At 44.5% G+C, this 22,686-nt stretch overlaps 1 protein-coding gene across 1 annotated transcript in view; it reads right to left on the reverse strand.

Annotated features, from left to right (window-relative positions):
* HHIPL1 (HHIP like 1) overlaps positions 1-22,686 on the reverse strand; it is a 34,380-nt gene that overhangs the window by 3,366 nt on the left and 8,328 nt on the right. Inside the window, exons 2-7 of the mRNA XM_053375336.1 lie at positions 20,434-21,080; positions 13,291-13,434; positions 7,543-7,871; positions 4,144-4,270; positions 2,622-2,767; positions 48-129 (exon numbers count right to left, since the gene is read on the reverse strand). Of these exons, the coding sequence (XP_053231311.1) occupies positions 48-129; positions 2,622-2,767; positions 4,144-4,270; positions 7,543-7,871; positions 13,291-13,434; positions 20,434-21,080 (1,475 nt within the window). The remainder of the gene's footprint in view (positions 1-47; positions 130-2,621; positions 2,768-4,143; positions 4,271-7,542; positions 7,872-13,290; positions 13,435-20,433; positions 21,081-22,686) is intronic.

Raw genomic sequence — 22,686 nt, forward strand, 5'->3', positions numbered from 1 at the left:
CATATCAGAGAATAAACATTTCTGAGCCAAAACGCACTGTGCCTTACCGTGACGTGTCAACCATTTTGTAAACTACACCATTGGGAGCGGTGGCACTCGGGACGCCGGTTGACATGAAATAAAGTTCTCCTTCATGAAAAAACAAAAACAAAAGAAGAAGGCATGAATCTTTCACATGTATTCTGGGGGCTCCACCAAGTGCTTTACTATCACAAAGCTAAGTAGCACAATGAAGTTTGTCAGCAGCAAACTCCAAAACCAATGATTGGGGAATTCTTATGCATTCTCCAGATCGTCAATTCGATTTAAGTAAATGAAGACTTGTGGTGTGATCTGGGAACTAGAGACCTTTTCAGTGGTGGCCTCATATCTGTGGAATTCTGTCCCAAGGGAGGGAAGTGTGAGACCTGCCCCCCTGCTCCACTTTACTGGATTTTTTTAACCAATTCAGTTCAGCATAGCAAGGGAGTTCCCCTTCATGTATGTTGAAACTACTACCTTATTTTCAGATAGCCTTGTTTTGCTTCCAGGTATAGGTAAAGGTAAAGGGACCCCTGACCATTAGGTCCAGTCGTTGACGACTTTGGGGTTGCAGCACTCATCTCGCTTTACTGGCCAAGGGAGCCGGCGTACAGCTTCCGGGTCATGTGGGCAGCATGACTAAGCCACTTATGGCGAACCAGAGCAGCACACGGAAATGCCATTTACCTTCCCGCTGGAGCGGTACCTATTTATCTACTTGCACTTTGACGTGCTTTCGAACTGCTAGGTTGGCAGGAGCAGGGACTGAGCAATGGGAGCTCACCCCGTTGTGGGGATTCAAACCATCATCCTTCTGATTGGCAAGGCACCCACGTCCCGTTGTTTTGCTTCCAACCTGATACCAAACGGGTGGTTTCATGTCTATTATTGTATCGCTTACCTCATACAGCTCCTAAGCTCCAACTCTCTACCTTAAGATGCTCATTCCTTAAAACGAAATCCATTTATTGGCTATTTCAGTGCTATCCCCTTTTTAAAAATGAATGGTCCATCTAGTTGTTCTCCATCATCTCTGTTTGCAGCCAGTGCCATCTATTTAAGTGTCCAGAACCACCACAAGCCCTCAGTATAGCTCAGGGATCTTGGCAAAGAGTCACAATTGCAGACATCAAGAAACTTCGATTTACAGTTGCTGGGAGCCAAAACTCGTAAACTGCAAAATTGTGGATGCTGCTGCTTAGCAACAATGCTCAACACTGATGGGGTGACGCTTTTGCCTGCATGTGCTATGGATTGTAAAATGAATTTTCTCTTATAAACCCGTCTCGAGCGAATCATGCTGCAGATCTAATCAACAGAACTGCCCAAGGGAGCGTCACTATCTCAAAGGTCCTTCCTCTCGTCCCTGAAGCCTCCAAATCCACGGACCAAGGAATCATCCATATAACTGAGCACCCTCGGTTTTATTTGTCACATAGAAACTCCGAGGGTGGCTATTATCATTAGTTTCCAATTTCGACAACTGAAAGCTTATCTTTTTCAAGAGTTAGCCTTAACCAATGGAACTGATTGAGGGTTGATTTGGGATCACGCTTCTTCATGAAATGCACAAGTAATTTATGGAATTCATTATTGCAAGATGTGCTGATAGACTTTTTTAAAAAAGAAAAGAAAAAGAAAACCCACAATGATTAGATAGATTCATGGAGAATAGAAACAGGCGCTAGCTAGGATGAGCCGAAATGGAACTTTCATGACTTAGGGCATCCAGGGGCCAAAGGACAGGGAAGTTCTTCCCCTCCAACTGCAGAAAGGGAGGCAGAGGGAGAGATCCAGCGATACAAGCAACCCTGTTGTGGGGTAGAGAAACCTCTGCTGCCATTACCACTTCACTGTCACTGCTACAATGGAAAAAAATATGTCATCTCGGGGTGGGTGGAAAACCTGCAAAAAGAACTGTAGAAGAAAACTCCATCCAAATGAGGAGGATGGAGGAGAAACACAGGCACCTGACTTGGCATAGCACATTTGACATGGCAGAAGCTCTCCAGGGGTCTGAGAAGGAGCCTTTCCAAGCCTTACCTGGAGAATGACAGGTAAGGACTGAACCTGGGCAAGGCATGTGCTCTGCAACTCAGCTGTGGTCCCTGCCCAAATCATAATGTTGTGTTGCCAAACTGTCTTAGCAGTGAATACGTTTTCCAGGGGAAAGGCGGTGGAGTGGGGGGAATAAAAGCTTGACGGATCAATGGCACAGAGTTGCAGTGGACCTAAGGTGGGCTGAGGAAGAAGGCTTTGGAGCAAAGAATCTGGCAACCGAGGAATGAAGAATTTGTTTGTCAAAGAGAAGAAGAAGAGTTTGGATTTGATATCCCGTTTTATCACCACCCAAAGGAGTCTCAAAGCGGCTAACATTCTCCTTTCCCTTCCTCCCCCACAACAAACACTCTGTGAGGTGAGCGGGGCTGAGAGACTTCAGAGAAGTGTGACTGGCCCAAGGTCACCCAGCAGCTGCATGTGGAGGAGCGGAGACGCGAACCCGGTTCCCCAGATTACGAGACTACTGCTCTTAACCACTACACCACACTGGCTCTCTGAGAGGGTTAGCCACACATGATGTTTAGAAATTTAGTGCTTACCGGCCTCGTCTTCAGCAAAAGAGATGATATACTGATAGTAGTTATTGATAAGTCCAGGAAACATGCAGGTTTGACCTGTTCCCATGCATATTTCATTGTACTGCCAATCCCCAGTTGCTCGATTCTCTCTCAAGGACATGAGGCGCCTGTAAGACAAAAAGGCAATTGAGGAGCCCGGGGTGGGGCAGGTGCTTATTAACTTGCATAAAACAATTTGAGAGAGAACTTTGTTTACACCTGCTCCAATCAAGATGATTAAATGTGTTTCCTCCCTCTCTCCAGAACACTGGGTGCCTTCAACAGCAAATGGGAACTGAAGATGCACATAAGGACTGCCTGCATTTTTGGCACAGCTGAAGTGCACTCCTGAGCCAAATTAATTTGCAGCTCTGACCGCGAGTGATGAACATCATTTGCATATTGAACAGGGGAGGTGTCAAGCTATAGCTGAAGGTCAGTCTTTGTTCTACAAGGATAAGAACATAACAAATTTTTTACCTTTTAAATTGTCTCCTTATTTCCAGTACCTAAACCCTATTGCCATCTTAATCATGAGGACTAGATACCTTTTTTTTTTAAAGAGGCAAAGGTGGGATTCCTTGGAGCACATAAGGCATGGGAACTTGCACATGAAACCCATGGAATATATATTGCTAACTCCAGTTAAACATTGGCATATAACTGGTCTATTAAAGTCAGGACACTCGTGAGCTTTAAAACCATGAAGGCTAGAAAGGCCACCTGTAATTGGAAGCAAAGTATTAAGCACTGAGAATATATCAATCTGTCAAACACTATTTTAACTAAAGACAATTTTTTGAAAATGTTTATGGCAGGGCAAAATATTCAGATTCCTCTGGACTTAAGTTAAATATAAATCTGACTGCATGCAAAGCATGTTTACACATAGAACAGCAACATTAATCCCTAATCCTACTGTTACCTTCATAGACCTGAACATTCGTACGAATATAAAGAAATAGGCTAATGGGATACACGAGTCAGTTGTGATAATGTATTAGTGGCTGAACGCTAAGCAATCATTGGCAGATTGTTCAGTGTTTACAGCGCGATAGGTTTTTGCATCTCATACTTGAAAATTCTGAGAGGAGGAATTTCATTCAGTATGCATTTAAAGCCACAAGATATATATAATTGGCGCTTTCTGAAACAATAATGTAAAGCAAAAACAGAGTTATCCTTCAAAGTTCATGCTGATCTGAATTTCCAAATGCATTTCTCCAGCCAACAATGTTTACAAAAAAAATGCACATATTAAGGGAAAGTGTGCATTAAAATGTGCTTATTAGGAGAATTTCACATTAAATGCGGATGGATTTTCATGAGGATGTTCTTTAAAAAATATAAGTAAAATAAAATTGCAGCAAAATGTAGAGAACTGAATTTAAGATGGGGGTAAAATGAGGAAACTGGGAGATATGAAATTAACAAATCCTCTCATCCCCGATTCCAGCTGGAGTTGTTTGTTGCTCACCTAATGGCCGCTCTGCCTGTCACTTACCCGCTCATAAAATCTCCAAATACGTACACCCCATTCAAGTTAGGAGACTCACAACCCCGATAGACATAGCCTCCTGTCACCGACTTCCCCATTTTGTGCGGATAAGCATATATGGGGAGAACATCATCTGCAGAGTAGGGAAAAGAGAATTATCATGCCTGGAGGATGCAAATCAGCCATTGTATAATCATTCATATATCACGGTTCACTGAAGGCTGGAAAGCGTTACGCTGAATTCTGTTTTTTATTCTATAGCTTGCTTTGTTTTAAACCCCATAGAGTAGAAACAGTGTTCGAAACTGAGATGTGAAAGCTAGGAGCTAAATGGCACCTTAAACTTAGGTTATGGGCACAACAATGGAATATCTAGGCTCACTTTTTTAATATAACAAGAATACAAAGCTGAAAATGAAGGAACTGCAGCTAAAATATTATGTTCATTTTTCACATGGACTAGTCCTTCCCCTGTCCACCCCTCTAATATTCTTAAGAGGGTCTTTTCTCCAGTCTTCAGAAAGTAGCTGGAAGTGGCGAAGCAGAAAAAGGTCCTCCTTTCCTTCCAATCTGCAGTTTTAAATATGAAATCTTAGGCGCAGTACTGCTCCCAGAGCTCAGAAACAGCTCGCGATAATGAAATTCCCTGTCGCAAAATGAGCCTAGAAGAATGGGAGTTTCGAACACTGAGTAGAAACAAGAAGGTATATTTTATAGAACCTTCTTCCAAAGACCACAGCATTTACAGGGCTCCTCTACCAGCAGAAATATCAGGGTTTTATTCCCCAAATACAACATGGTTTAACTCAAAATCCAGTTTATTTTAGCACTTAAAAGTCCCCCTAAGTAATGTTGCATTGTCTGCTTATTGTAACTCTGGATGTTCCTAGCATGAGCAGGAACATAGGAACCTGCCATATTCTGAATCAGAGTAAGTCCATCTAGTTCAATATAGACTACACAGACTGGAAGCAGAGAAAAGTCCCAGCCTTATCTAGAGATACTAGGGGACTGAACCCGGGATCTTGTGCATGTGCTTTGCCACTGAGCTACAGTCCTGGCACAAGCCACAGACATTTCTAAGGCAGTGCGTGGGAGCTGGTTTTGAGGCTCTGCTGCAACCTTTATGAATGTATAATATACATCAAAGCAACATTTACGAACTACAGCCAATCCTCATTTTGTGTGGGACTTCAGTTCCGGCCCCTTCCCCCCCATTCAGCGCCGGAGCATGTGCAAGCCCGCCACTTTCCATGACGTCTTTATGACATTTTGGTGTCTACTTCCAGATTCAGCACCCTGTGCATGTGCACAATCACATGGCGTTCAGACACTCCTAACCGGGAGTTCCCTGTATTATAAACTGATACACACACAAATTTGAAGTCTGCCCCAGACCTCTTGGCTTCTATAAATAAGTCACAGCAGCGTCTGCAAACAATTTTTCACAGGGGAAGGGCACCCTGTTGGATCATTCTGCTTCCTCCAACAAGAAGGGGAGGATAACCTGATGAAAGAATACCACCCTAAATGCACATGATGTCTGAGCTCATAATGGGTTCTCAACTTATAACACCATCTGATTTATTATTTCAATCTGATGACAACTAAAAGGAGAAGCAAACTGCAATACTGCTTATTAGTGTCAGTCATCGGGATACAGACCCGTGCTGACATTCATCCCTTTTGCCCAGATCTAGTTAGCCAATTTAGTTCAGATGACACTCTAGTCTGAAGTCTAGACTTGCATGCTGGCCGACTGATCTGAAGTCTGGATTTCACAACCCTTCTCTCCTGACCTGGCTCAAAATTTAAGAAGCTGGCTTGTTTTCTAATCAACAAGGCTTACTTCCAAATACATAGGTTTAGGCTTGGGACTCCCGCATATTTATCTCTTATGGTAAAAAAATAAATAAATGCATTTCCTAGGGGAAAAACAGAACACAGAAGCTGGTAATATGTATGCCTCTGTGGGATTTTAATTAAGTAATAGTCTGGACAGCAGAGCTAAATTTGTCTTTTCCAACTATTTGTCGAGTCCATAATGCAACCACTCTGAAAATCTGGCACACCAGGGCATCATTAGCAACATAGCTGGCTAAGAAGCGGAACAGCAGCAATGGAACAGCAGCTCAGATTCCTTTTCCACTTCTCACTCGCTGTATAATCTGAAGAGCAGCTAGTCTGCTTCAGCACATTCTGCAATTCAGTTCCTATCCTCCTGGCCTGAAATTGTGACTGGAAAGTCTGAAGCTAGGTCTGCGGCTTGTGACTCTTCAAGCCTGAACAGAGCCTACCAGTGGCCAGATTGCTCACCAGAACAAGACGGTTTGAGCATATTAACACCAATCCTGGCACAACTGCACTGGCTGCCGGTTAGTTTCCAGGCCCAATATAAATGCTGGTTTTTACCTATAAAGCCTTAAACAGCTCAATGCCTCAATTCCTTAAGGTCCGCCTCTTCCCATAAGAACTGACCTGGTCCCCGTGTTTGTCATCTGACGCCCTTATAATAATAATAATAATTTATTACTTATACCCCACCCATCTGGCTGGGCTTCCCCAGCCACTCTGGGCGGCTTCCAACAAATTATTAAAATACCGTAATACATCAAACATTAAAAGCTTCCCTGAACAGGTCTGCCTTCAGATGTCTTCTAAAAGTCTGGTAGTTGTTCTCTTTGATATCTGGTGGGAGGGCGTTCCACAGGGAGGACGCCACTACCGAGAAGGCCCTCTGCCTGGTTCCCTGTAACTTGGCTTCTCGCAGTGAGGGAACTGCCAGAAGGCGCTCGGCGCTGGACCTCAGTGTCCGGGTAGAATGATGTTTCTCTGTGTTTCCCATCCCAGAGAGGTTTGAAGGGTGGCAACAAGCGAACGGGCCTTTCCTGTGGTGACTCCCTGATTGTGAACTGCTCTCCCCATGAGACTGTCTTGGCACCATCATTACATGCCTTTAGGCGGCAGGCAAAAACATTCCTCTTTACCCAGGTCTATGGCAATTAATTAATCTAAGGCCTGTGAAAATGTGAGGGAGAGGACTATTATTATACTGACTATTTTATTATAAGGCTGTCTGCCAGTATGCTTTTTATTATGTTTTTAACATTGATGTTCTAAAGTGTGTTTTTAGTGTTGTTCACCGCCCTGGGATTTTTTGATAAAGGGCAGTATATAAACTGAAATAAATAATAATAATAATAATAATAATAATAATAATAATAATACCAAAGGTTTGTGACATCTCCATCCTCTTGATGTCCCAAGAGCATCCCTCCCAATATATATATAGGGATCTAGCTGCAGATCTAGCCCAAAATGCGTGCTTCCAAATGGGCAATCCAAATTTCCAAAATCACCAAAGCAATTCACTGTCCAATTCAATTACTCAGAAGCCATACTCACCTAATGAGGAATTGGTGCACAGTTTTTTGTCGTAGCAGCTAAACCCTTCTCTTGCTCTCCAGCCGTAATTTTTCCCTTTCTCAACTATGTCGATTTCTTCAAATTTATTCTGCCCCACGTCGCCGCAGAAAAGCCGGCCTTTCCCTTCCTTTGTGTAGGGGTCACCTCTGTCGAAAGAGCAGCGCCACATATTCCTGGCCCCATAAGCATAGACTTCTGGCCGGGCTTTTGGCTCGTTAATGAAAGGATTGTCCGGAGGGATTCTGTAAAGAGGCCCGTGGTCGTTGTTGTCCACATTGATCCGGAGAACTTTGCCTAACAGCGTTGACCTGTCAAAGGGCGAAACACCAAAATAACATTCTGTTAAAACTTTTCCTTCCATTAGATTATTGCAATACATTAACGCAGCAGCAAGGTTTCCATAAGCAGGGAGACTAACAGTGCATATAAATTTTATTAGGAGTTCAAACGGATGTTTTTGAAGATTTTGAAGATTTTGCTACGGCATATTAAATAACCAGAAGTGATTTGGTAAATGAATCAAGCGTTTCATTAAGCAATGGCTGGTCTCTGAGATGGGCTGCATAATGTGTGCAAATGTATTTTCAGCTGACTGTGTTTTTGTCTGTTTTGATCCCATTTGAATTGTGTGCTTCCTGAATGTATTTTAATGTGTTCTGCTACTCACCCAAGTTTTCTACTAAATTCACTGGAAAGGTGAATTAATAAGCATGCATGTCTTTCTTCCTCACAAGCCATACCAGGTGAGAATATATTGTTAAACCCTTCTGCTTATGTAAATAATAGGTGGTTTGGAATGCATTCTTCCTCGCAGGAACCCTAAAAATTGGGGAAATGACTGGCAAAAGGGCAACATTCATTTTGCTCAGTGGACTGCCTGTGCCATCACTGGGCTTTCTAGTGAGACTACCAAGCTGAGACTGTTTATTCTGGACATTCACACACCAGAACTTGGAGCAAGACCATCTTATTTCAAAGGGGCTATTGAGAATGCTTCCCAAGGATATGCCCTTCTGCGGTCATCCGTGTGACATATTTAAACTAGTGGCTTTAATGATTTCTTTAAAATCTTCCTTGGCTGCTGACTGAAGTGGGTATCAAGCTACCAGAAAAGCAAGCTCAATTTTGGAAAACAGTAAATTCAGCTTTTTGAATCATATTGTAAGAAAATCATTATATCATATATGGGACAAATATAAGAATTTACTGGAAAATAAGACCCCGTGGTGGATTTCACCACTAGAAGTGTTAGCGGTCAAAAAATTAAATATGGAAAGAGGTTGGTTAACTTATAGAAAGTTGAAGATAGAGGAGGAAAATCAGTTGAAACTGAAGAAAATATAAAACATTTGTTTACTGATTTGCTCCAATATCACCAACTAAATGATATATTTAAATTGGATAAAAAAGTGGGTTTAGGGAAAGAAATCTCAAGATTACAAAAAGATCTGTCGGAAAGTAATGAAATGACATACCAGGAGAGGCGGTCCCGTAGGTACGAGGGTCCTAGGCCGTATAGGGCTTTAAAGGTTAAAACCAGCACCTTAAACCTGATCCTGTACTCCACCGGGAGCCAGTGCAGCTGGTATAGTACCGGATGAATATGATCTCGCAGCGAAGACCCCATAAGGAGTCTCGCCGCGGCATTCTGCACCCGCTGGAGTTTCTGGGTCAGTCTCAAGGGCAGCCCCACGTAGAGCGAGTTACAATAATCCAGTCTGGAGGTGACCATCGCGTGGATCACAGTGGCTAGGTCAGGGCGAGAGAGATAAGGAGCCAACTGCTTAGCTTGGCGGAGATGAAAGAATGCCGCCTTTGTTATAGCTGTAATCTGCGCCTCCATAGAGAGGGAGGTATCGAAGATTACACCCAAACTCTTAACGGACGATGCTGGCACTAATTGCACCCCCGCAAGAGATGGGAGTTGCCCCCTCAATCCCATATCGCTCCGTCCCAGCCAGAGGACCTCTGTCTTCGAAGGATTTAACTTCAACCGGCTCCCACGTAACCATCCAGCCACAGCTTCCAGACATCTGGTCAGTGTATCTGGGGCCGAGTCAGGATGGCCGTCCATCAACAGATAGAGTTGGGTGTCATTGGCATACTGATGGCAACCCAGCCCAAAACTCCGGACAAGCTGGGCGAGGGGGCGCATAAAGATGTTAAAAAGCATCGGGGAGAGAATCGCACCCTGAGGCACTCCACACACCAAGGAGTGGTGCGATGACAATTCCCCCCCAAGCGCCACCCTCTGTCCCCGACCAGAGAGAAACGAGCGCAGCCATTGAAGGACTGTGCCCTGGATCCCCACGTCGGCAAGGCGGTGGTCCAGGAGTTCGTGATCGACCATGTCGAAGGCTGCTGACAGGTCTAGAAGAATCAGCAGCCCCGACCCGCCTTGATCCAGCTGCCTGTGGAGATCATCCGTTAGGGCGACCAGAGCCGTCTCGGTCCCATGACCAGCGCGGAAGCCGGACTGGAATGGATCGAGAGCCGATGTTTCATCCAGAAACCTACCAAGCTGTTCAGCAACCGCTCTCTCAATCACCTTACCCAGGAATGGAAGATTCGAAACTGGGCTAGATCTAAAGGATCTAATGATGTTTTCTTTAAGAGCGGACGCACCACTGCTTCCTTCAGTTCCCCTGGGAATATCCCGGTGCCAAGGGACAAATTGATGATATCACCCAGGGGGGGCCGCACCTCGTCTGGACACGCTGTAATCAGCCAAGACGGGCACGGGTCAAGAGGACAGGTGGTGGGCTTTCCAGCTTGGAGGAGTCTGTCCACATCGGCTGGGGATATCCGGTCAAAGTGGTCCAATACTAGACCCAAGGACAGTCGAGGGGCCTCCAGTTCCTTTATTGTATCCAAATTGGCAGGGAGGTCATGGCGGAGCAACAGGACCTTCTCCGCAAAAAAGCTCGCAAATGCCTCACAGCTGTGTGTCGAATTGTTATTTAAATTTGGCTGTCCTTCAAGGGACGTTAAAGACCAAATTATACTAAATAATTGCGCCGGGCGAGAGCTAGCGGAGGCAATGGAGGCCGAGAAGTAGGACTTCTTAGCGGCCTTCACTGCCATCTCGTAGGTTTTCATAAAAACCCTATAAGATGTTCTTGAGGCTCCGTCACAGGCACCCCGCCATACTCGCTCTAGCCGTCTGAGGTCCCGCTTCATTTTCCGAAGCTCCTCGGTAAACCAGGGAGCCCGGTTTCTGCGGGGTCACAGAGGGCGCCTAGGTGCAATCTCATCGATGGCTGCTAGGAGCTGGATATTCCAGCCCTCAACAAGCTCAGTCAATGAGTCGCCAGGGGGAGCAAGGTCCCGCAAGGCCTGATGGAATCTATCAGGATCCATCAGCCTCTGCGGGCGAGCCCAAATTGGCTCACCACCTAAGCAGGGTGGGGGTGGGAAATCAATCCTGGCTTTCAGTGCGTAGTGATCAGATCATGGCACCTTCATCGAAGGAGACATGATCACATCTATACCGGCGCCAAAGATCAAATCCAGCGTGTGGCCTGCTTGATGTGTGGGGCCCGAAACAAACCGGGAGAGACCTAGTGTCGCCATGGAAGACACCAGGTCCAGAGCCTGTGAGGAGGGAATGGCATCAGCATGGATGTTGAAGTCCCCCAATACCAATAGGTTAAGGAACTAACCTATATACAATTTGAGGCATGGGAAAAGTTATGGAAGGTTGATTTAAGATTTATTTACCACCTGCTGTTCATTAAAGGAGAAATATATGAAAATGATGTATAGATGGTATTTAACTCCTACAAGACTTGCAAAAATGTAAATTTGTGTTGGAAATGTAAAAATAATGAAGGTACATTTTTCCATATGTGGTGGACCTGTAAATTAGCAAAACCATATTGGGAAATGATATACAATGAATTTTTAAAAATGTTTAAAATAACCTGTATTAAAAAACCAGAGGCTTTTTTATTAGGCATAATAGGAGAAGAAATTCCAAAAGAGAAAAAGGTCCTATTTATGTATGCGACGACAGCGGTGATAATGTTAAATGCCCAGGGCTGGAAGGAAGGAGGAACCCCATCGAAAGAAGGATGGATAAGGAAATTAATGGACTATGCCCAAATGGCGAGAATGACTGGGAAGATCAGACACCAAGAGGATAATAAATTAAAAAAAGAATGGGCTCTTTTTGTAGACTATCTGAAGGAGGACAGTAAAGATTTAAAAACGTTAGCAGGCTTAGAGTAACACTTGTGATGTATCAGGGAGAGATTTTAATACGGGAGGTGAATAAATCAGATAAAGGTACAAAAATGCAGAAAAGAAAATAGATAATGATTGGGAAAAGGGGAGGGGGTGGGGGAAAGTAGTTGGGAACCTCTTAAAAATATTGTTTTGTGTTTTGGAATGAATGCAATCTGTAAGCAAAAACTTTCTAAAATAAAATCTATATATATATAAAATTCAGCTGGACTTTGAATGTTAAAATCCCTGGGCACTAAAGGTAAAGGGACCTCTGACAGTTAAGGCCAGTCGCGAACGACTCTGGGGTTGTGGTGCTCATCTCGCTTTATTGGCCGAGGGAGCCGGCGTACAGCTTCCAGGTCATGTGGCCAGCATGACTAAGCCGCTTCTGGCAAACCAGAGCAGCGCACGGAAATGCCGTTTACCTTCCTGCCGGAGCAGTACCTATTTATCTACTTGCACTTTGATGTGCTTTCGAACTGCTAGGTTGGCAGGAGCTGGGAAAGAGCAACGGGAGTTCACCCCGTCGCAGGGATTCGAACCGCCGACCTTCTGATCGGCAAGTCCTAGGCTCTGTGTTTTGGAACACAGCGCCACCTGCGTCCCTAACTTCAACAGAAGTTCAACAGACCTTCCATACCACTTAATTGTAAAAAACCCTCTAAGTGGCTTGCATAAAATATACATTAAAATTACCGATAAAAGACAGAGGTTAAAAACAAGTTGATATTCAAGAAAAGTTCAAAATGTAAATAAAACCAGCAGTTAAATGCATACACAAACAAGTTTTTAGCAGGTGACAAATACAATACAGTGAATATGCCAGCCTAACATCTTCCCCGCACCAATGTATTTTATTAAGGCTTTTCATATACAAGCCAATAAACAAAACAAACGTCTGCCCAATGTCAATGGGAGTTCTGGAATGCAGGTGCTGCCACACTGAAATACTGATTCCTTATAGGTGTGGAATAGACTTGTGTCTGAATCAGTCATATTTAATGTGCCATATTCACAGCTCAGAAACTTATGGTGGACAATATGCTCTGTACAACATTAGGTTGCTGGTGACAAATACTGGTAAAGAGCTAGTGCTTTTGCATTTGGAACCAAAGGTACCTTTTTTTTGCACTAATTGTACAAAAGTTGGCAAATTAGGCAGAAATTTGCCAGATCACAAAATACACAAAATCTGCTACATAAGGGCATGCCATCATGCTAGCCTTCTCCAAGCTGATGCCCTCTGGATGTTCTGGACTACAACTCCCATCAGTCCCAGTCTGCATAGCCAATGGGATGATAGGAGTTGTAGTCCTGACCATCCAGAGGGCATCAGGTTGGGGAAGGTTGCATTATGGCACTGAGTAGCCCAACCTGAGGTCAAGAAAAGCAATAAGGGTATGTACTACTGCTGAACCTATTTTGACTTCTACATAAAATCAACAGAGTGCAGCCTGCCTGCCCCATTCCCAAATAATATCATGTCTGTCCGACTCCTACTTGTTTTGAGCATTTCCAAACAATCCAAAAGGATCACCGGCCATTCCCCCATCTCCAGTGAAGATATAAAGATAACCATCATCTCCAAACAACAACTCGCCTCCATTATGATTGGAAGCAGGTTCATCTATCTCGAGAATTACCCTGCAGAGAAAAGAGAGAGAAATAATCATAGCAGCAAAACATTAGCAATACAGACGAACACTACAACAAAGCAAAGTCTGTTGACATTTGTTAAGGATTGGAAACTTGCTATGGACTTTTTGTGTGTGTGTGAAACAGAAAATGGACTTGTAATATCGGGATTTGACGACTGGAAAAAAATACTGGTTTATAGAAGATATAATGCCTGGATTTTAAGGAATGAGTATTATATGTAGTTGCAGGACAGCAAGCCAAAAGTCATTTTACTCTTTTCTATCTTTCTGTAGTCCCCCCCCCCACTTCTTTCCCCTTTCTCTTTCTTTGAGTCTCTCTTTTTCTTGTCTTTTCTTCTTTCCGACTTTGTTCTTTTCAAGACTAAGTAGCTGTTTTATCTTAGCATATTATAAAAAGATACTTTGTAATGGGTGTGTATTTTTTGCATATCTATGAATAAGATAAAGGTAAAGGGACCCCTGACCATTAGGTCCAGTCATGGCCGACTCTGGAGTTGTGGCGCTCATCTTGCTTTATTGGCCTTGGGAGCCGGCGTACAGCTTCCGGGTCATGTGGCCAGCATGACTAAGCCGCTTCTGGCGAACCAGAGCAGCACACAGAAACGCCGTTTACCTTCCCACCGGAGTGATACCTATTTATCTACTTGCACTTTGATGTGCTTTCGAGCTGCTAGGTTGGCAGGAGCAGGGACTGAGCAACGGGAGCTCACCCCGTCACGGGGATTCGAACCGCCGACCTTCTGATCGGCAAGTCCTAGGCTCTGTGGTTTAACCCACAGCGCCACCCGCGTCCCACATATCTATGAATATGTATCAATAAATAGGCACATGGCTGTGTGAAACTCTGAATAAAATGTTAATGAACTGAATGCATATATGTGCCGTCCAACTCATCTTTTGAACTTGTCAATAAAAAGTGCAAAGGTGTTTGGTTTTGCTTTGACTGAAGACACAAAGCAGGACTGGGAAACCTTGACTCTCCAGCTGCTGTTGGACAGCGACTCACATCACCCTTGACCACCAACCATGATGGCTGGAGCTGATTGGAGCTGGAGTCCATGAGCACCTGAAGGACCACAGCCTGACCATCCTTGACAACGTCGCAATTCCTTACAGATCCTATCAAAAGAAGGTGGCTTTTTTTCTTTTTTACTTTGTTCAAACTAGAGTATAGCATTTGTAAGGCATTATAACTGTTGGTTAGATAGGCATGGATTCATTTAATATGTTAAGGATGGGTGAATCTGTCCATTTTGGTTGCTTTCTGTTTCCCACTTTCCCCATCTTAAGTTCATGAATCAATTTGTGTTCCATGAAAAAGGTTTACTTTTTTTTTTAAGGCAGAACGTAAAAGTATGGAAACTGCATTCCACAAACCACAAAAGCAAAACTGCATGAGGCAAAGTGTTAACACTTGAATTTATGAAGATAAAGCCAAGATCCTTTCGTTCCCACCCTTCCCCCAGACCTTGTTCATCTTCAAAGCGTTTCAGCTCTTGAGTTGAACCAGCACACACACACACACACACACACACACACACACACACACCACAGAGATGCCTTAGCAAGAATACAACACTGTATACAATATGCCTCACAAATCTCCGAAGTGGTTTTATATATATAATGGAGCAAGGTGAATAAATGCTTAGTAGGGAATCCGAAGGAAATGCTGTCTGAATTTTAAAGTAAAGGCAAAACACACAGTGAGCCATGCTTGCAGGATAAGCCTGTAGTTCCTATCTGGAGGACATACATAAAAGGGGTAGATAACCACATTCAATTAGCACTAGAAACAGGTCTTAGAGTCATAGAATTGTAGAGTTGTAAGAGACCTCCAAGGGTCATCTTGTCCAACCCCCTGCAATACAGGAATCTCAACTAAAGCATCCATGACAGATGGTCATCCAACTTCTGCTTAAAAACCTCCAAGGAAGGAGAGTCCACAACCTCCTGAGTGAGTCTGTTCGACTGCTGAAATGCTTTTACTGTCAGAAAGGTCTTCTGTATGTTTAGTTGGAATCTCCTTTCTTGTAATTTGAAGCCCACTGGTTTGTGTCCTACCCTTCAGAGCAGGAGAAAACAAGCTTGTTCCCTCTCCCTGTGACAGCCCTTGTGATATTTAAAATAGCTATCATATCTCCTCTCAGTCTCCTCTTTTCCAGGCTAAACATACCCAGTTCCTTCAACAGTTCCTCATAAGGCCTGGTTTCCAGACCCTCTGAACACATTCCTCTGAACACATTCCAGCTTGTTCATATCCTTCTTAAAACAAAGTACTCCAGGTGTGGTCTGACCAAGGCAGAATAGAGCAGCACTATTACCTCCCTTGATCTGGACACAATACTTCTGCTAACATTGAGAGTGAGAGCACCCATTGTGGTCTTTAAGGGCATAAGAAGAATCTTGCTGGATCAGGCCAAAAGCCCATCTAGTCCAATATCCTGTTCTCAACTGTGGCTGACCAGATGCATTCTTGGAAGCCCACAATCAGGACCTAAGCAATACTCTCCTTGTTTATGGTACCCAAAAGCCAGTACTCAAAAGAGACGAACTGCCTCTGATAGTGAAGGATGAACACAGTCCTCATGGGTAGTAGCTACTGATAGCCTTCTCCTCCATGAAAACTGTCGAATCCTCTTTTAAAGCCATCCATAGAATCATAATTTAACTATGCACTAATTGAAGAAGTGCTTCCTTTCTCTGTTCTGAATCTTCCCAACAGTCAGCCTCACTGGATGGCCCTGAGTTCTTATCTCTCTCCAGTTTCTCCATTCCATGTGCCATCTTAATAGTTTGTTATCATGTCCCCTCTCATTCTGTCCGCCCGCCCACAGGCATGCACACACACACACACACACACACACACACACAAATATTTGCTGGCCAAGGCACAAATCCACTTAAAGACCCACTTCTACCTGCAGTGATTAAAGTGGGCTGGTGTTGCTTTCCACCCTTCCTCACTGCTGTTTTGTCATGATGACCTCACGTCGAGCTAAGTGTCTGGAGACGCCCAAAGTACAACCAAACAAAAGGCAGTCCAGCTGGAACTGTTCTCCTGTGTTCCAAGAGCCCAGACAGTTCAATGAAAAACAAAATGAAGGCCACCTGACGTTATCTTTTCCTACTTGCTTTCCAAAGACATGCTAATAAATGGCCACAGTTGCACATCTAGTTGCATCAACCTGCTTTGCAAAACTAGCTCTGCCATTTGAATCGCTGTTTCCTGTTCAGCGTAAGGAAACCTGGTCTGTTGCTACTCACCTAGCTATGCCACACCTCGGCTTCAGGCCAACTGACCCTATTGTCCAACTTCTCCTGTTTTCTGTTGAGGGTCCTAGTGTTTGGCCTTAAGAGCATAAGGCTCTTAAGTCCCACTGCCCTACCCACTAGAAAGGAAAATGTCCTTTCTGCCACTACAGAAATCACCAGATTTTGTGCAATTCCAACCTTGACGGGCAACCCTTCCGTACCTCCCTCAGGTAAAAAAGATAAAGGTAAAGGATCCCTGGACGGTTAAGTCCAGTCAAAGGCAACTATGGGGTTGCGGTGCTCATCTTGCTTTCAGGCTGAGGGAGCCGGTGTTTGTCCGCAGACAGCTTTCCAGGTCATGCGGCCAGCATGACTAAACCGCTTCTGGTGCAATGGGACACCGTGACGGAAACCAGAGCACACGGAAGCACCATTTACCTTCCTGCTGCAGCAGTACCTGTTTATCTACTTGCAGTGGTGTGCTTTCGAATTGCTAGGCTGGCAGGAGCTGGGACAGAGCAACAGGAGCTCACCCCGTCGCGGGGAATCGAACTGCCAACCTTCTGATCAGCAAGCCCAAGAGGCTCAGTGGTTTAGACCACAGCGCCACCTTTTACCTTTACCTCCCTCAGGTAGACACCTCCCCACCAGTGCTATTTTTTTCCAGAAAAAGAGGTCCCGGAACTCACCATGAACACCTCCCTCGTTCTCTTAGAATGGCAATGGCGTCCACCTAAGAAGTGCCGGAACTTCTTAGTTCTGGCTGAATAAAAACCCTGCCTCCCACCCTACAAACCAAGAGGCTTTTGCAGGGCTCAGGTGGTTACAGGGGGAAATACGTTGTGGGAATATTTCCTTGCATGAACTTTATTAACTTATCTTAGCACCCAAGCCAATATATTCACCATGCAGCCCTAGCGGGAGGAGGGGGCTTGCCTCCCTATTTTCTTCTGACAAAGGTAGCCCTAAACGCACAAGAGAATCTCATATTGGTGAGCAAACCAGACCAGGAAGATTTTAGGAGAGTAGAGATTGTCAACTGTCCTGTCCTACTGGTGCAAAAAAAAATGAGAGGCATAAATACAAAATGGGTGACACCTGGCTTGAGAGCACTACATGTGAAAAGGATCTAGGAGTCTTGGTTGACCACAAACTTGACATGAGCCAACAGTGTGACGCGGCACCTAAAAAAGCCAATCAATTCTGGGCTGCATCAATAGGAGTATAGCATCTAGATCAAGGGAAGTAATAGTGCCACTGTATTCTGCTCTGGTCAGACCTCACCTGGAGTACTGTGTCCAGTTCTGGGCACCACAGTTCAAGAAGGACACTGACAAACTGGAACGTGTCCAGAGGAGGGCAACCAAAATGGTCAAAGGCCTGGAAACGATGCCTTATGAGGAACGGCTAAGGGAGCTGGGCATGTTTAGCCTGGAGAAGAGGAGGTTAAGGGGTGAAATGATAGCCATGTTCAAATATATAAAAGGATGTCACATAGAGGAGGGAGAAAGGTTGTTTTCTGCTGCTCCAGAGAAGTGGACACGGAGCAATGGATCCAAACTACAAGAAAGAAGTTTCCACCTAAACATTAGGAAGAACTTCCTGACAGTAAGAGCTGTTTGACAGTGGAATTTGCTGCCAAGGAGTGTGGTGGAGTCTCCTTCTTTGGAGGTCTTTAAGCAGAGGCTTGACAACCATATGTCAGGAGTGCTCTGATGGTGTTTCCTGCTTGGCAGGGGGTTGGACTCGATGGCCCTTGTGGTCTCTTCCAACTCTATGATTCTATGATTCTATGAGGTGCCCTTGGGTGGTGTGGATGGCTTCCCTTGCAGTCCCTTCCATTAGGTAGGCAGGGTCATGAAGCACAGACAGAACAGACCCAACGCCCGTCAGGTCACTGGAGTCAATCACCACAGTGGGCTCGAGTCCTGGCAGCAAAGTCATGGGAGGGAATAAAACATACTTGAGTTCTCACGCATACATCACAATGCTATCACCCCTGCTTTTTGAGCAGCAACTTTGCTCTTCACAAACTAAGTGGGAATTGCAGCAAACTTCAGTGCAAATGCGGAGTGAAGAAGGGAACCGAGAAGCACAGGGATATATACATGCCAATGTGCAACACAACAAGAACATCTTTCAGCTGGAGGCTAAAACTGAAGGGGATTTATCTGAATTCTAAATATTATTTCCTATGAACAGCTCTGCAAAACTTTTCGGCCCCTTGAGAACACTTAAAGCATGATTTGTTTCTGTTCATGCAATCTTAAGGCTATAAAGGGAATGAAAGTCATCTTGACCAGGGATGGGTGGCCTGTTGCCCTCCAGATGATGGACTACAGTTCCCATCACCCTTGACCACAGGCCATGCTTTCTGGGGCTGATAGAGGAGTCGAACAGCTGGAGGGTCACAGGTTCCCTATCTCTGATCTAGGACAAAGCCACTGAGCCGCTCTGTACTAATTCTTCTGCAGCTAAACAGTCTTTTGCATGCCAAAAGCAAAAGCAAACTGGAGCCATAGGTGTCTGTAGACACAGAACAGTTTAGTAAACACGCCCAGATGTCTGAAACCAAGCCAGCTGAACCACATGCTGCAGAAAAAGAAAATCCCCAGGAGGGAACACTCATTTGCAGACTCTAGTATGGAGTTTAGTAGAGTAGAATCTAGTTAGCCACTACATTTTCTTGGCCCTCTGACTCATGTCAATCTTAGCCAATGCCCATCTTCAGTTGTGGCGATGGCCAATGAAGGGATCTTCAGAAAAACCATTTTACCTTTTTAAGTTTGTGGGCTTCCTCAGACTGGGGGAGCAGTGTATTCCAGAAGCAGCCAGAAAGCATCAAAGACACAAGCTGCATTTTGTCTATATGACACTTTTTCGCACTTCCCTACTCTGAGTGGCTTGGTCTACCCATGCATCAGACTTCAGCTTTCTGTTTGCAATGGAAGCATGCTAAGATGCAGGTAACAGAATGTGTTGCTATTAGACTGTGTACACATTGCCATTTGCTCCGACTCCAATGCGCTCCCATGACTGGCATTCAAAGCCATGTTCACTTGAAATTACCTACAATCCGTATCTAGCCTGCATTTTCTTGAAAACGACTGCTTTGTAAATGCATTTTCCCTGTAACCAGTTTCCATCTGATTTGAAAACGGAAACTGCGGTTAATCTGAGATGTGTACATTTGAAACAGCCATCGCTCATGCCCAGATGACAGCTTCATGAATAGGAGTTATGGGGGGTTGCAGGCCTGGGGAAACCAAACATGTTAGGTGGTACCTCGGTTTACGAACTTAATCTGTTCCGGAAGTCCATTCTTAAACCGAAACCATTCTTAAACCAAGGCACGCTTTCCCTAATGTGGCCTCCCACCGCCGGTGACCTTCCACCGTTCAGATTCCGTTCTTAGACCAAGGTAAAGTTCTCAAACCGGGAGACTATTACCGGTTTTGCGGAGTTTGTAAACCAAATTGTTCTTAAACCGGACTGTTCTTAAACCGAGGTACCACTGTACTGTACATTGAGTGAATACATCCCTGTTTCCTCCCTAGCATGTACAGCAACATGTACATGTGACTTGAAACACAGCACGCAGGGATGGGGTGGGATAGCACTTGCTGTGTTTTAAGCCGCTAATGTATACACAGCGAAAACAATCCTTAGATGTGCATGTTTGCCCTCCAGCATCTTAAATAAATGTGACAGATAAAGGTGCATACAATACCTTTCAGAACCATGGTCCACAGAGTTCATGTCATCAGGAGAAATTCTGAACTCACTGATTCGGATTCTCTCTTCATACTGCACTTCAACTGAATAGTAGACATACACTTTACCATTAAATTTGAATTTAGGATGGAAGACTATACCTAGAAAACCTCTCTCATCTCCTTCCCAAGGTGAGGTCAGTACAGCTTCACTGATGTTCAGAAATGGTTTTTCAAGCCGTGACCGATCTGGGAGGTAGGTCCAGACTAAGCCAACTTGCTCAGCAATGAAGAACCTGTGCGTTCCGTCGTTTGCATGCACCATGGCCACTGGATTCCTAAGCCCGTTGGCAACCTCAGCTAGGCACAGCTGTAGACATCCTTCTGAATCAGCAACCACTACCCCAAGGTTTTGATTGAGATTGTTGTTGACCAGGAGGTGGGGGAAGCAGTAGTCGGTGTCGTCGAGGGACAAATAACGACAGAACTTTGCCATGTTGTCTTCCAGAGACAGTAACTCTTCATCTGGGGTAAGGTAACGGAACATGGCCCTGCAGGTTTGCCACACTTGTACGCAGTAATCTTTGCATAGTCCTGGCACAGTTCTCTCTGGGGTGGAAGGGTCCTCAGCATCATACAGGTGAGCAGCATAGGGGGAGCATTCCTGCAGGTAAAGGGAGAAGCCCGTGTCAGTTGTTTCTATTCATTGTATCACTAGCCCAAATAGGAGACTCTGTTTTGGCTCACTAAAGGCCAAACTAGATGTGATATTAAATGCATGAATGCATTAACACAGAGTTTCCCAAATGTGTGTCTCCAGTTGTTTTGGGACTACAATTCCCATCATCCCTAGCTAGCAGGACCAGTGGTCAGGGATGATGGGAACTGTAGTCCAAAAACAGCTGCAGACTCAAGTTTGGGGAAAACCAACCTTAACATGTCTAGAGTCCCCACCCCCACAACTAACAGCCATGCAGGGAAGCAATCAAAACCATAGGGAAGTGGGGTTTTAACTATCTCTCCCCCCGCCACTCCCAGTGTGATCCTAAGGAAATTGCTCCCCACTGCAAGCTGCTATTGACACGGGGGGGGGGGGCTTTGATTGGCATCAATTTAAAGCTTCTCTCCTGAAGCTATTGGGGATGTTTTCTGGAAATAATACTGGGTTAGATGGTTCAAAATGGTACATGACAGCTTCATATGTCAAGATTAGCTCTGGGCTTTGGATGTCTGGAGACCAGTTTATTGATCACGAGCAAAGTCATTATTTAAATATTGTTAAGATCCCAAAGTTCAAGATACTTTAAATGTTCTAAAGCTGCAGCTATGTTGATTTCATAACATTTTAGTATGTTGAACAACAACCAAAAGGTCTTATTAGTGTGCTGCAACTTCAGGAAAAGAATGGCTTGTTGCACATCAACTCATATTTCTGCATGCAAAAGCAAAAAGATATAGGTGTGGGTATTAAGCTACTTTTATTTTTCTGCAACTACAGCTGAAACTTGGGGAGTTTAGCACAAGGCAAAATGTGAGAATGTTAGTCATCTGTCTAGCCACAAAGAGACAAACAGAAGGCATTTAGAGAGAAACTGACTCAATGATTGCTTTACCATACACCAAGATTCAGTGGGATATCTCCATGCCATGTGGGGATAATCTAGTATTTTCTTGCAATTGGTTTCAGGACAGAGCTGATCTGGGTTTTAAGGCAACAGCTGTATTGATTTCACTTTCTCCTATGAGGAAAAACCTACGATAGCATGTCCTTAAATCTCTTATTCAGTTGCAATTCAGCCAGCAACTCCAAACTGCCTGCGCCGGGGAGTTTGATAATTGCCAGTTCCCACAAGACCTCCTTGCAGCCACAGGAAAACTCTTGCTTCTGGTACCCAGGAATGTGCATAACTTATTGTCTGAACTTATTCAGATCCAATGGTAGGTCTGCACAGGAAGCTTGTTGGTTTTGCTTTAAGACAGGACTATAAGATACAAGCAGAAAAAGAAGATACAAAACAACCTTAAGAGCAGGCTTCCTCAAACTCGGCCCTCTAGTTGCTTTTGGCCTACAACTCCCATGATCCCTAGCTAGCAGGACCAGTGGTCAGGGATGATGGGAATTGTAGTCTCAAAACATCTGGAGGGCAATGTTTGAGGAAGCCTGCTTAAGAGGATCCTGAGTCCACAATGCAACTTAGATCTTACACCAGGGGTAATGTTTTAGAGTATGTGTGGAACACAAACAGCAAATCCTCAAAAGATAAAGGACC

Source organism: Podarcis raffonei, chromosome 1, assembly GCF_027172205.1.
Source record: "Podarcis raffonei isolate rPodRaf1 chromosome 1, rPodRaf1.pri, whole genome shotgun sequence".
NCBI lineage: Eukaryota > Metazoa > Chordata > Lepidosauria > Squamata > Lacertidae > Podarcis > Podarcis raffonei.